This window comes from Oryzias melastigma, linkage group LG6, assembly GCF_002922805.2.
Source record: "Oryzias melastigma strain HK-1 linkage group LG6, ASM292280v2, whole genome shotgun sequence".
Taxonomy (NCBI): Eukaryota; Metazoa; Chordata; class Actinopteri; order Beloniformes; family Adrianichthyidae; genus Oryzias; species Oryzias melastigma.
Window position 1 is genome coordinate 30,591,877 of NC_050517.1, and position 16,019 is coordinate 30,607,895.

The window sequence follows — 16,019 nt, forward strand, 5'->3', positions numbered from 1 at the left end:
ACATGACTAACAGTTTGATAGAAAGCTAGTTCCTCTCCTTGTGTTGGTTTTGACCTGGAGTTTTCTTAGTTGAGGAACATCAACGTTCATACTAATCATAGTTTATTTAGCTGAACTCTTTGGTATCCCTAGAAAAACACTGACTTCATCAGTTGAATTTATCATGTGGTTTTCCGTTGAAGGAGACCAGTAATCAACCAAAGATCAGCTTTCCATACCCAACAGGCAACATATCTTTGTTCCTTAACTCTTAATTTAAGACATGTGTCGAAATCAAGGCCCGGGGGCCGGATCTGGCCCTCCGGGTAATTCTACCCGGCCCTCCAGATCATTTTATGTTATTGTTATTAAAGACCCGATGTTATCTTGAGCTCATTTCTAACTTCTGTAATTTTGAGAAAACACATTTTTATGGAGAGTAAAATATTGAAAGTTATTTAATGTTTAAGTTGATTTATTCTGGAATAATATTCCTGCCTTTTTATTATTCATAATTATGCTAAAAAGTTACGTTTTTAAAGTTTTAAAAATGTAGTTTGAGTGTTTTATAAAAGTTTATCCTGTTCGATCCACGACCTCAGGTCTGTATGACTGAGTTTGACACCTCGATCTAAGATGTCTTCCGTAACAACACTAAAGTCGTGGTTTAGGTGAAGCGATAGTGACTCGTCTCTTCTGGTTTTCCACGGTGATAAGGACTTGTTCAGATGTTCCATATTGATGCTGCCTTTGGTCACTCTTGACGTATCAAGAGAAAACCTGGTAATGAATTTGTTGAGCTAAATTATGACTGAGGCTGGAATTTGTCGATGACTTGGTACAACAATTATGAGGAAACAGCGGGTAAAACGGTCAGTGAAAGCCTCCCAACTTGACCTTTGAAGTTTGGCTCTGTGAATGGGAAAAGTGCTTATTAAAGGAAACCACAGTGTTCTCTTTCATGTAGACGGCCTGAAAGAGATGCTATTGAGTGTTTGACAGGACCTTTGATATGTGAGATGCTCTCTGCACTTTTCTCTGCACTTTTGAAAGGACCAAGCTTGTGATTTGCATCACTATGAGAGTTCGTTTTAATGCATGTTAGCTGGACCACTATGTAATCACAAATGCTTCTATCTGGTAGTTTTTGATAAGACAGCAGAAATATTGTACACTTATACGTAGTTTGTTGTGAGAGGTTTGGTACTTGGCTAATCATAATGTTTTTCCAGCCTTGTTTTAGTAAAATGATGTTTTTGGGCCTTTTTTAAAGGATGTGACCCAAAAAAGGAAATCTTTTATTTTGATTACTCGCGTCTTTTGTTGGAAACTTCCTGCAGTGCTGATGATGGACATTTCTTTTTTTTCCCAGAAGGCCAAGTGTAACCTCTCGCCTTTCAGTCAACATTCCAAGAACCGAAAACAAAAATGATGATGCTGTTAACTCCCTCCTATTGTGCAACTATGTTTTTATAAAGTTTTCTGGTTCTGAGGGAACGGCGAGATTTTGATTGCTGCTCTTCCACTGAAGCCTCGGTGACAGATGGCAGGATGTGTGCAGAAAATGATTTAAACGGAGCGAGTTTACCGAGGAGGCAGAAAGAATGCCACACTTGTGTCGGAACCATCTGGTTTGTGTAGCATTTGATTTGGGCATCCATCACTGGGTCTCTGGGTCACAGCTTCTCAGACGAAAGAGCCGAACTTAAATACGTCTTCATTCACAGATCCATGAATATTTACAGGTCAAAGTAAATTCTGTTTTGATCATTTCACTTCCTGACAGCTGAAGAACATCCAGTTCTGTTTGTTGCCGTTAGTTAAGCCTCATGGTGCATTCACACCGGACTTTTTAACGTTAGGTCAGTGTAAAGACGTGATCTGACGCGGCGCGATTTGGGAATCAGGTGAGGAAAGCTCCCAACGCCCAAATCGGTGAGTCCCTGATTGGTTGACGCGGCACATCAACCAATCAGAGTCCTAAACACTACAATTTGCCTATAAGATGTCCACACAACTACACTGTAGTTGTCTGATTTGCTGAATTCTAACAGTCAGGCCGCACCCAAGAAAGGCGCACTAATTATATGAACGGCATTAACGTCTGAAGTATGAGGTGGGGCTAAAAATAAAAATATGTATGACACACCTGTGTCTCACCTACTTCACCCTCACTCACCCTAATGTGTTGTATAAGTGTTCTCTATGAACCCACATCATGCCTGTAGAAAAAAATGTGCATGAACATTTTCTCTTTCAGGGTCTCCAGGCGGTCTATGACCTTCCTTTTTAGTGGATTTCCCGGTACAGGTTTAGGCTTCTAGCTTAGAGTGTGTATTCTTTTAATGCCTTCAACATTAAAATGCAGATTTAAAAACTCGTCTACATTTGTTACTAAAACCACTTAAACCTCCATCCTGTGAGAGCTGAAACCTGAACAAATATTGGTCTGGGTTCTCATTTGATACTTTATTGCATCCAGTTCATGTTTACGCTCAAACATATCTGACTGAAATGACGTGTCGTGTGTTTTATGCTGAGATCAGATGAGAGAACAGCGCAGGGAAACGTGAAAAACTCGCAGAACCGGAGCAGCGCTGGCCGTCATGGGTTGATGTTTTAGGTTCAATGTCAGGTTTGATTTCCTCCTCAGATGCATCTCGTGTCAGGACTCTATCTCGTCTCGTTTATTCTGTCTCTCTTTGTTTAGGTTCCTGTTTTTGAGAGTTCTTTGTCTCGTGTTTTGGTTTCTTTCACTGAACTGTTTTCTGGAATCAAGTCTGTTGGGTCCAGTAATGACATTGTCACTCCCTGCCTGATAAATATAGATATTGTTCTATTGTTCTCTTCCTACCTGTAAGGGGACATCCTCCTACACAGCCGGAGTGTCAAGTGTTCAGGTAGCAAATATTTGCTCAGATGTCAATAGAAAAAAAACGGTTCAGCTTTTTGGGCTTTCGGCTTCAGATCTTTACAGTAAAGGTTGTTTTATTGGTGTGAAATGAGTTTAACAGATCATGACTGTACGGAGCCAAACGCTGTTTCACGTGTGGACACAGGACTCAATGGATCTCTGAACATATCAAGGAAATCCTACAATATCATGTGAGATCACCTCAGTTTAAAATGAACCAAATGACAAAACTTAACCACCTTTAGCTGAAAACTTAGATGACTGTACTGCTGTTTTAATCATCCAGTTCTGATAAATATGACAGCCGTTTGTATCATCAGCATCTATTTATCTAAAGATACGGTGTGGAGATTCTTAAATGGACTTTTTTAATGTAACTTTAGCTAGAATGGAAAGCTTGTTATATTTTATCATTTACTTGTGTTACGTTGAGGTTACATTTACAATTCTTGATTCTAGTTGATTTTACTTTTCGTTTTATTTTTAACCAGGTTTTTATGTTCCAATTGTCTATCTTTAATTGTGTTTGTATTTATTCCTCTTGGTGCATGTTAACCTCTGTGTTGTATATGTTAAAAGTGATTTCATAAGTCAAGTTGACTGGAGGTGAGTTTGTGGTGGTAGAAACCCAGAGCGTGACCAGTCTCCTCCATGTATTCCTGCCCCGCCGGTCTCTGCTTTAGCGGCCCTTAAAGTCTATTTTTGCTGCCGTGTTTTGGTTTGCTCGGTTCATCATAGCAGAGTGCGGCTGTGTGTTGTTGCTTATTATGGACACGTTGGCAGGAGAAAATGGGTTTGCCGACATGGCTACTGTGAAATTAGCGGCGTTGGACTTCACTTGACAGAAATATCTCAGAAGGCATGCAAAAGCCTCGTCGATATGTAAAGTTTTACTGCCGTTGTTGGTCTGGAGGTAACGGCCGTTTTTTGCCTGGTATGTAAAGACGTTTTTCACTCATGTTTCTTCTACAGTATTCCTCCCTGGAGTGAAGTACAATGGAAGTTTTAACCAATACTTTGTTAATATTTACCCATCTGTGAGATTATCCATTAGACTTATATTTGCACAGAGATTCGGTCATTGCCCATTGAGACGATAGATTTACCATCAGTTTTGAAGTAGAAGTACCTCTCAGCTTCTTGAAACGGTCAGAAGAGACAGGAGGAAGTCCATTTCATTATGTCAGGAAACAGCTGAGATGTTCCCATTCCCAACTGGGATTTTCCGGATTGTCTTACTCCTGGGCAAACCGCTCCTGTTGCAGACGGAAGTGCCGTCAGCAGCCTTTCTCAGCACTCAGTTTTATTGATCGTCTGGTCTCCAGATTCCTTACCGCCACTTGTAGTCTAACGACATTACTCGACATCCAGACCCCCCTCCTGCCACAACGGCCCTCCCCAGTTCTCATCTTCTCTGTTATCAAATGAAAAGCCTGTTTCTGGAAGGGTGGTCCTGGCCTGCAGGCGTTGATAATGGACGCAGCGGCCGGTCAGGCAATAGAGTGAGTGTACGTGAAAGCCGTTGCTGGTGTTTGAGTGCGTGCTCACGTCTCCTCAAATGAGCTTCTGCCGGCCGAGTCGGTGAACCGGGAAAAAGGGGTTAAATCGTTCAACCGACCAGTTGTCATGTGGGGGCATGAGCTGGAAGACTGGAGGTAATGAGAGAGGTTTGGAGAGCGGCCCGCGGCCTGATCGGCAGCTGAAGATGATACTGGACTTTTTAGGGAGCGGTCATAAGCGGTACGGAGGAGACGTGGAGGAAGTCGTCGTTCGACACATTTGGTTGATTCTTTAACTGTTTTAGTGGTGCGGACATCATAATGTGTCATTTTCCACCATGTCGGCATCTCTGCTAAAGCAAGGCAGACCAAAATAAAGGTATGGATGCCAAGGAGGTTTACCAGTAGGGATGGGCCGATAGTACTTTTATATTTTTCCTGCAACTGTGACTGATAGTTGATATTTCCTGATACCGATATTTAAGTGTTTGGAATAAGATAGTTTAAAGATTTTTTTAATTAAAATGCAATAACCTTCACACTGCCAAGAACAACACAAACATACTATCAATACATTTAGCTTCAACAGTCAATGACCATGAGTTAGTTACAAACAAAAGCAATAGCCTTCAAGATCACTAGAAAATAATAGGATTTAAAGGAAGTGCTTTGAAATTAAGTTCTTTTAAACAACAAAAAATAAGTTGAAACTAAGTGAAAACAACATACTTTAAACTGTACACATAAAACGTCTTGCATGAACATGTGCTCCATTTGTCACAGTGGATGCTAACAACCAGACGCTAATTTCAGCCTCATCCGGCGTTTCCGATTGTGAGGATTAATTGAAGCAAAACATAATGACACAACCATCGTAAAACTGGTATTTTCTAAGTATAATGGCAAACGTGAATTCATTGTGTCTGTAACTTTATTATTGTGACTGTGTGTGAATCATTCAAGAATCAGTCGCTGTATTTTAGACAGAGCGGTGTCAATAGTGTCACCGATATGTCACTCATCCCTATTGACCGAGATGAGAAACGGTAGCAAAGGAACAGGGAATACTTCAGAAATGAACAGAAACAGATTTCTATGAAGTCAAGAGTCCTGCTTACTCCTGTTCACTTGGATGTCACTTATATAAAAATACTCATTTTTGTTTGACTTAAGTTTGTTTTTTGTTTCTCTTTGCCACAAAACCTCAAGTAATGTCATTACATTTTTTTATAATTATACTCTCTCTTTTTGACTATTTGTATTGAGATGTTAGCTGGTATTACAGAAGGAAAGATGAATTTGATCAGAATAAGGTTGTCACGATTAGTCGACTAACCGATTATTAAAATAGTAGACAACTAATTGAAAAGTCCATTAGTCGTCACTTTATGTTATATGGAGTCAGAGTGTAGTAAAGTCAAACAAAGTTGTGATCGTTCAACACATAAAAATTTACTGTTTTTCATTATTTGAGTCTGTGAGACCAAAACTTTATCTTTTGTCAAAAATAGTTCCTTGTTTCAGATGCCGACCTCATTAGAGAGATCAGGAATACACTTTCCATCAAACTCATTTTGACAGGTGACCTTTGACCCTATATACCCTTTATATATAAAATTTATATTAAATTCTTAATCATCTTGAGGGGCGGGGCACCTGTCAAAACGAGTTTGATGGATGGTGTAGGGTCAAAGGTCACCTGTCAAAATGAGTTTGATGGATGGTGTAGGGTCAAAGGTCACCTGTCAAAATGAGTTTGATGGAAAGTATATTCCTGATCTCTCTCTCATTTGATTTAATTTTGTTTTAATCCCATAAACTAATGGACAAAGACTGCAGGATTCATTCAACGTTTAATAAAGTATCATCTTCATTGACTTTATTTTTGGTTAGTTTAAAGCTAAAGATGGTTAAGATGTGTGCTTTACATCCACTTTGCACATGACCTGATTAGTCGACTAATCATTAAAAATAATTGATGATTAGTTAAACGGCATCTCAAAGTGCCTTAATGAATCATAAATGACGAAGCTTCACGTAAAATGATTGACATTCTCGGTTGTCCAGAAAAATGTGGAAATTGGTTAAAAAAGTTGGTATTGAAACAGAATTTAAATCAAATTGAATCTATTTTTTGCACCAATATCCAACTCGGTTGGTACAGTCAGTTTATAGCAAACACGTTTTAAAAGCATTAACCCCTTAATGCCTGTTGTCTCAAATATGCAACAAACCAAATTAGCTATAAAATTACCAAAAAGCAAAAACATAAGTAAATATCTTTTTTCATAGCTGGGAATGATTCAGGCGTTAAGGGGTTAAAGCCTTGATGTGTTTTATTTGAGGTAAAAAATCTCAATTAACTTTATTTCCCAATGAGATTAAATATGAAGTTCTCAAACAATGGAATTGATCAGCGGCGCTTCCCCTCATTCTCTTAATCCTGCAGGATCATCCCAGGTTCTGTCAGCGTTAACCTGAGTGCAGAACCCGAGCAGAACCATGGATACAAACACACCTCCCTCCATCGCTCAGAGGTTCTACAGTACCTGACAGGTCGACCGTTTGGTTGAACCAGCAGGCGGCGGAGTTCACGAGGATGTCAGGGAGCAGCCCCCCCGCTGCTGGAAACGCCTTTGAAACTTTTGGCTGGTCACATGATTTGTTGAGCTGGGCCGGGTCGGGGTCAGAGAGACGGATGTGAGTTTGACATTATGGGCCAGCGGGGGGGCGGGTACCGCTCGACGGTCTTTGAAGTGAGCAGACCAAACATACAAATAAAACACTTAACCTTCCATTTGAACCGAGTCACAGAGGCTCCATCTCCTGTTATCTAGTTATCAGAACCAAAGGGAACGTATGTTTATAAAAATAGTGCTGCCGTGGTGTGTTTGCTCAGCCGTTAGCATGACAGGGCACAGGATGATTTAGAACATGTGGCACTGATGGATATTTGAGAAAGTGGCAAAAAGAAAAGGAGGGGTGAGAGACGGAAGAGTGGAACTTCTTGAAGTTAGAACTGCAGGACTGAGGAGGAGATCCCTCAGGACAAAAAAACTGAAAGAAATCTAAAATATTACAAAATCTGAATTTATTCTATTTGGCGATTGAGGACAGTTTGTGCTGTTTTCTGTAGTATCATTTTTAAGAGTCTAGTGAAGGAAAATAACAGGATGAGAGAGTCGCTCACAGAGGACGGAGTTCCTCCAGAAACCGAATAGATGGTTTACCTCTTGGTGACAGCTGTCCACACATAAAGATGAGACAACAGTTTATGAACCACCTGCATTGGTTTTATCTATAACGCTAATAACACAACCATCAGAAAAGGCTCAACAATGACGAGATCTGAGAATCATGAGTGATTGGAGGCGTTCTTAAAGCATCAGTCACAACTACAGGCAAAAAACGGGCGACCTGTAGGGGTGTCCCATCTGAAATCTCAGAGTCGAGGAGCGCTCGGTGAGCCAGTCGACCAAAAATGTTCGTCCTCTCGTTTCTGTAAGCACTCACCGTAACTTATCCAACACACAATGAACAGGTGTAGAAATTAATCCTGGGTAACGGGCACACCTGCTGTTCATGTGGTAAATGCTCTCAGTCTGTTAGAAATGTAGTTTGTGTGACATCGTACTGGACTATAATGTGATCACCAGGAGGCAGAACTCACATGTCTCCAGTGCATTAGAGTCTACAGTTAGATGACAATAAACACGTGTTCATGACATTTATAAATTACTTTAATGCAATTTCATTTCATTAAAAAAAATCAGAAAAATGACAAAATAGTGAGTAAGATAGATTTATATTTTAGGAGATTTTTTTTATTTTCAATCTGCCAGTCAACTTGGCCAGTGAATCAAAATCAAATTTCAGCTCCTGTGTGGAGGTATTTAAGTGATTTAAAATCTGACAAGAAACAGAATAACGTTTAGTGCAAATTGTGCAGAAGGCACGCTCCTTCTAAAACTGGAGACACCATCACGTTTCTGTGAGCTCAAATTCGACAAATATGGTTATTAGATTTATATCATGATAAATATCATTATCACATACGTAAAAAAAAAAATTGTGATATTAAAAAATTCTTAATCACTCCACACTATTTTAAATTATAATAGTTTTTCAATTATTTAAAATTCACAAGACGGTTCAGAATGCACCATAATCGATGAATCTAATAATCGATCATTTCCCTCTTTGATCCCTTTCAGGGTGAACCAGAATCTTCTTTCTGCATGAAGCATGGATGAAACATTCCTGCTGAGATAAATCATGAATTAAACGCAGGTATCTGCAGGTAGGGTTCTCCTCAGGACACGCTCCTCGGTGAATGACGGTTGATAGATCTGAAACATTACTTTTCCCGACACAACAATGTCCACAAAGCCTCTTTTGTATTTGAACACCACTCTGAGTCATTAGGACAGGATTCTCTTTGAGGAGAGGCGCCGTTCTTGAATAGGGAGACCTCTTTAAAGTAACCTCTTTCCATCTCGCCACGGTCGCATCCTCTGTGGAGCTGAAGCGCGGCGGTAAGCAGGGACGGTTGTGAGCTGGCATGGATCTGTGTCTGCAAACCAGCCGGGAGATGAAGACCATGACCAGAATATAGTGAGAGCGCATGTGTTTATGCGCTTATCCCTACAAATTCAACAGTCTGAACATGTGATCTTCTGAGGAGTTTGGAGGCATAGATTCAGGGTTGATGATTTTCTTTGTGGTCTTTCTCCTGACCACCCAAAGACAGTTTTTGGAGCACAATATTCAAAGTGATTCCCCTCTTTACCCTCTTGTGTTTTCTCTGAGAAAGTTTGACTCACAGTCAGCTGGAGCTGCAGTCAAAGGCATGAAGCTTAACGAAGGCATAACCAGCTGTAGGTCGAGATGTGCGAAGGCTGCGATAAGAATGCAGGTCAGACATACGGCTGACCTCAGGGGTCGGGAAGATGTTGTGGGCAGACATGCAGAAGGGAAAGAGGCCGGTCCCCCGATGGGTGTCCTTCAGAGTCCAGGCCGGGAGGGAATCAGATCTGACGGATGGGAAATGTGACCTTGGCCTCTGATTGGTCCAGACTGCTGACGCTGCAGCATTGTCTTTCAGTTTCTCTGAAGTCTCAAAGTCGAGAAACTTTCAGCATTTGTTCAGAATATGAACTTTCGTTACCTCACGAGATACGTCTAAGATTATTGAAGTTACATTTTAGGGGACATTCACAACATGTATCACACGTACAAAGTCACGGCCCGGGGGCTGGATCTGGCCCTCCAGGTAATTCTATCCGGCCCTCCAGATCGTTTTATTTTATTGTTATTAATGACCCGATGTTATCTTGAGCTCATTTCTAACTTGTATAATTTTGACTAAATATATTTTTATGGAGAGTAAAATATTGAAAGTTATTTAAAGTTTAAGTCGATTTATTCTGGAATAATATTCCTGCATTTTTATTATTCAGAATTATGTTAAAAAGTTACAGTTTTAAAGTTTTAAAAATTAGATATAGATATAAATTGGCACTTTTGGATTATTTTGGTATTTACTAAGATTTTTTTGGCCAAATGCTACTGGTGCAAGAATCTAACTAACTCACTCTGCACCATAACCGTCATTTTGTTTTTCTTCCTTTTTAATCAATATAACAATACAGCAAATCTGTAGTTGAAGTTTAAATAAAGTTTAAGTATTATTATTTACTGTTTTAATTGATTACTGGTTCCAAAGGAAAATCCACACATTCTGTTTACTTACAGGAGTTTTTATGTTGACTTATGATGACAATTTAATGATTATTTTTGCTGTTTTCTCTCATTAAAATTTCTATAAGAATGATATCAGCTCTTGTGTCAATAAAGTTTTACCATATCATAATAATTAAAACAGAGACACTGCTTATTGCACACAGAATAATTTTAGAAAAACCTTTGAGAACAATAAGAAAAACAAAACTGGTGAGAGTCTAATTAGAGTGGTATTATACGGAGCTAAATTAGGGCCAATATTATTTGAAACCCAAATAAAACAAATTGAAAAAAATATTGGTGTTTGGCCCAAAAACAAAATAAAATGTCCAAAAGGTTTTGCTCTTCTAAAATGAACTTTTATGAATAAACTGTGTTCATCTTCAAATGTTCTGTTCTTTTTTAGGTTTCAAAACTCAAAATTTCAATTTCAAAACTTTTTCAGTTTAAAATCTTTTTTTTGTTTTTGAATCTAAAAAAAATTTAATATTTTAATATCTAATTAGCCAAAAACATTAGCATGGTGCTAAAATATTAGCTAAATTCCAAATTAGCTATAAAAACCTCAGTTCCATTAATGTCCTTAACATGCAGAACGTTTTGAAACAAAACCTGCATAATTTGCAGTCAGTGCACAAATATTTGAGGAATTACGTAAAAAAATGGGCAAGATTAATGGAATTTTTTTATAATTGCATAACATTTTAATAATTGTGTAAAATTTTAAAATTGCATAAATAAAAGTACAAATCCTTCTTTTCAATGGGGCTGAAAAATTGCATAAAATCTTAAAAACGGTAAAATGTACAAATACCAAAAACACAAGCTGAATGTTCTTAACGAGTTTTAATACCAAGATTGCTTCAATTACTGAAAGAGTGATTCAGTTTTTACAACTGAAAAAATGTTTTGGAAAATAAATAAGGAATAATAATAAAGAGATATTAAGATGTTGCAGCTTCTGTCCTTCAGTAGTTTAAAACAAGATTAAATCCAATGAGGTCGACATCTGAAACAAGGAACTACAGAGGATAAAGTTTTGGTCTCACCGATTTTTAAAAAGTGTCTTTTTGGTGCTGAACGCTCACGACGTTGTTCTTGATTTATTGTGGCCCTCAGACTCTGCTCCTCAGAGCCTCGGCGTGGTGGAACGCCGTATCGTGGTCAGCCATGTTGATGGATAATTCATCTATTTCGGTGCCTGAGAGGACAGATGGACGGCAAAGATGCTGCTCTGCCAACGTGAACACGGATTTTTATAACGACTGCTGCTTCTTTCTGCTGGAGAAACGAGTCCTGAGCAGATGGTGATGTCAGTAGTTAACTTGGTCTGAAGATGCTTCAAGAGCCTCCAGGACTCTCTTTCTAAAGGCCTTCAGCTTCTTTAAACCAGCTGAGTTTTAGGGACAAAAATACACGACAAAGTTTTTTATCCCATAATCAGAATTTCTTTGTGTTCATGAACTAATTCATTTGTTATCCCGTCAAACAGGAAAACTATCAATCTAATTCAGTCTGTGTGCAGCTGAACGGGTTTGAAGAACTTTTGTCATTTGATGTTTGTAATTACTGAAATGAAGACGGTCCAGTACTGTCAATGAGAAGAATGACTGTATAGGATGACGTCTCAGATGGAGTGGAGAAGGTCCAGTACTGTCAATGAGAAGAATGACTGTATAGGATGACGTCTCAGATGGAGTGGAGGACGTAACAAAAGCCATTTGTTGTAGTTCACACAGGTTATTGCAGCTCATTTTTAGAAGCTTCGTCATCAGAACGTTTCATTGAGGTCCTGGTTTTGTGAGGTGACCCATGTTCAGTATTTCAGAAACCTGATCTACCGTCAGCTCCAGGCTGCTGACGCACAACCAGCTGGGAGATGATCCACAGATTCTGGATGGAAAACTGACTTTAGTTTTATCAACTTCATCAAAATGCAAAGTCATCCCATCAGAAAACAAGTTCAACTCACTTCAGTTCAACTCTTCAACACAAACGATAAATTCATATGATTTTTAAAACTTCACCAAGACGCTTCTTATATTAGCAATTTGTGGTTAAATATTCAGTTTATCTTAGACCAGGAGTACCAAAATCCAAAACACACCTGAGGTCGAACAGGATGAACATTTATTAAACTTTCTAAAGCTACATCTTTAAAACTTTAAAAACTTGACTTTTTAACATAATTATGAACTAGATATACAGCATTACCTGTGATAATGATAGTGTGAATGCTGGAAGCTGAATTTGGCTGCTGAAGATGCTGAAATTGATAGTTAAAAACGCTGAAGCTGATAGCAGCTAAAATATTAGCTAAATGCTAAAAAAGCCTGAAAAACAAAAAACTCAGGTTATCCAAAACAGCTGAAATATTAACTAAAATCCAAAAAATCTTAGTAAATGCCAAAATAATCCCAAAAACTAGCAGAATGTCAATTTTTAAAACTTTAAAATTATAACTTTTTAACATAATTCTGAATAATAAAAAGGCAGGAATATTATTCCAGAATAAATCAACTTAAACCTTAAATAACTTTCAATATTTTACTCCCCAAAAAAAAACATTTTATCAAAATTACAGAAGTTAGAAATGAGCACAAGATAACATCGGGTCATTAATAACAATAAAATGATCTGGAGGGCCGGATGGAATTACCTGGAGGGCCGGATCCGGCCCCCGGGCCGTGACTTTGACACATACGTCTTAGACATTGCTAAGGTCTATCATTGCATTTATGCAAATAAATACCATATTTTCTGGAGTATTGAGTCACAGGAGCAAAAAAATGTCTAATCAAGGAGAAGAAAACCAAACATAAGTCGCACCTTTGGGAGAAAAGTCTTCGTTGTTTCAGGACAAATCCAGGTGTTCACACTGACCATGATTCAAACCTTCATCTACTGCCTTTTAAACGCATCAAATTCACATCCACTCCGTATTTTCAAGCGGGTCAAACTGGACGCTTGTCCAAAAACATCTTCATAAACCAGATGCTACCGTCTTTAAATGCACAGAAGACACTGATGATATTGAGAGGTCAGGTTTGTTTATTTTAAAAGTTTTGAAAAATGATCATTTATGTGTGGATCAGGAGATCTTCCAGTCTTTGTTTCTTATCGTGGTTCCCGTGTCTGAATGAGGCGTTTTTACCTGCTCCTCCGTCTCTGTAATCCAGTTTGTTCCGCTTTAGTCCGACGGCGCAAAAGAGAATAAAAATATTTCAATGCAAATAAGAAAAATATGAAAGTTTCTTGATGGCTTCAGAATGATCTTTTGGTGCTGCTCCTTGTTCTAAACCTCTAAAGTTTTCCTGCTGAATTTCCCTCCGCTCCGGTTCTTATTCCACATTGTGTTTGTTCTTCGCTCTGCAGGTCCAGGATGCTGAGACGAGAATGAATTCTCCGAGGCGTCCTGGTGTCTTTGCTGCTGTCCTTCCACCACAGTCCTTTGGTCCGACCGGGACCTAATCGGTCTCCCCCCGCCCCTAACGGTGGACGTCCAACAGGAAGGACGTGATCGGACCCGTAACTATGCCTGGATGGAGGTCTCAGTGGCATCTCGTCCTCCTGAACTCGCTCACGTGTGGCCTGGAGATCTGTGTGGCCGCTGGGATCACATATGTGCCCCCGCTGCTGCTGGAGGCCGGGGTGGAGGAGCGCTACATGACCATGGTGTTGGGTAAGGCTGTCTCCTCACTAGAATAAATACGTTTAAGTTTAACTCAAAATCAGAATCTGTTCATTTGGATGAAACACAGAAAATTGTGTTTCTGAAAGGTTCATTTTTGATTTTATTTTAAGCGATTAATAATAATAATTTGTGGTTGTTTTTCTGCTGCAGTAAATATGTTTTTTATATAAGATAGGAGGGAAATTAAAGGTCAAATTTAACTATACAATAATGTAACATTAATGCATCTCTTAATAGCTTTTAATTTCTTAAACTCTTTTTAATTCCTCTCATAAATCATAACAACATATATTAAACTTTATTAACCACTGAGTGATTGACTGAATGATTTTGTATTTTTAATAATAGAAAATGCTGATATTTGTAAATGCTAGCCAACGTGTGTACAGACATTTAAACGTCTTTTTTTTAATAATATAAATAAATGTGAACCCTTTGGGATTACCTGGTTTTATGCATAAACTGGACACAAGATTGTGTTCAATAAAACATGAAAACATCTTTTGCTGTGATTCTCTCCGTCATTGTAATGTGTCCGTTTCATACAGAAAACGAGGGTTACATACTTTCATTTGCAACTGGAGAAAATCAAATCAAAACTGATTTTCTGCTTTATGAATATTTAGCAGTAAAACCAAAAAAGCAGCTCCTAAAAAATAACATTTAGTCTCAGTCTCTGCTAAAAGTTTTCTTCAGTTCAACTCAGTCAGAAAACTAAGAAGACCAAAGCAAAAGAAGACTGAAAATATTCAAACTCAAAGAGAAATTGAGTTTATTTTACTAGTAAGAGACTTTAGAAGAACCATGTTTCTTTCACCTAACATGCCAGTATACTTTATTTAAAATTTAAGTTCACCATCTATAAATCTGTACAAGTTCATAATGAGACCAAACTTCTCATAGAAACAAAAAGTTTGAAGGAAAACTAATAAAAATCAACCTAAAAGCTCCACAGCATAAAGAAGTGGCCTTGACTGAAGAGTGACATCTCTGTAAATCCTGATGCTGTTGGTCTTTATATGCAGCTCAGAATATACTAGACTTGATTTTGAATATATTATTGGATTAATGGGATGAGGAAAAAGCTTTATAATCCATAGTTGGTAAAAACAAATAGATTTTAAAAATGAGACTTTTCTGACACTTGGAGGTTTGGTAATACGATGAACAGAATCTGGAGGATTTTTGAAGATCCCGCTGCATCCAAAGGTGTCACTTTTGCTCATTCCTAGCATCACAGGATGAGGTCAGGGTCACTGAGGAGAGGTCACCGGTCCATCACACACAGACAAACGCACTTTTACGGTCCGCAGGATTTGGGACGTTTAAAAAAATGTAAAAATCTGTGCGACCGACCTGCGTCTCTCCTACTTCATGTGTTCTTTCACTCAGCAGGTCTGTAGAGAAATTCTGCAGGAACATTTACACTCTGAGCTCATCGAGCGTTTACGACCTTTATATTTCACACTGGCCACCTACACAACTACAGGTCTGACTGTCTTTCACCCACAGACAGCCTGTATCCTAGGAAGGAAAAAATGATTTGGCGATATTTCGTTTGGCGATACTTGTATCGATGTAAAATGTTGACATGACGATAATTATTTCATTATTTATGAGCGTCCTTCACAGTTTTGCTTTTGTTTTCCACTCCAACCTCCGACCACTAGTTGGCAGCAGAGCGCTCTGAGCTCAAAACAACAGGAAGATCTGTTAAATGTTCAGTCAGCCTCGCGGTTCCTGTCGTTTTGAGACGTGTAGTACTTAGTTTGACTTGGAATGGGGACTAAACCGAAACTCTGAGCCACGTTGCTGCCGGTATCATTTAAAAACGTGGATGTGGATCTTCAGCGGCTCAGATAAGAACGAGTGAAGCAGTGGAGCTGCAGCAGGTCATCCATGGAGCCTCCATCAAAATGCTGCAAAGCGAGCAGAAGTTCTGCTGAACTTCACAGAAATAGATTCTAGTTCAGAGACCTGATGGATCAGAGTGGATCTCCCACCAACGATCTCAATAGTCGACCAATCGGGTCACGTGCAAAGTGGATGTAAAACACTCATCCTAACCATCATGAGCTTTGAACTAACCAAAAACTAGATGCATAGCATTAGCTGTCATAACGCTAAAAAGCAAATATTTCGTACCAACAGAAAAGCAGCATGAATGTCTGGGTAAAAGCAACTTGTGAAT

The 16,019-nt window shown here is 38.8% G+C and overlaps 1 protein-coding gene across 2 annotated transcripts in view; it reads left to right on the forward strand.

Annotated features, from left to right (window-relative positions):
- slc45a3 (solute carrier family 45 member 3) overlaps positions 1-16,019 on the forward strand; it is a 34,969-nt gene that overhangs the window by 8,267 nt on the left and 10,683 nt on the right. The window contains exons 1-2 of one of the 2 annotated variants that reach the window (XM_036212539.1): positions 4,303-4,771; positions 13,510-13,816. In XM_036212539.1, the coding sequence (XP_036068432.1) occupies positions 13,669-13,816 (148 nt within the window). In that variant the 5' untranslated portion in view covers positions 4,303-4,771; positions 13,510-13,668. Of the gene's footprint in view, positions 1-4,302; positions 4,772-13,509; positions 13,817-16,019 lie in introns of those variants that run through there. The other variant, XM_024281699.2, reaches the window with a different exon arrangement.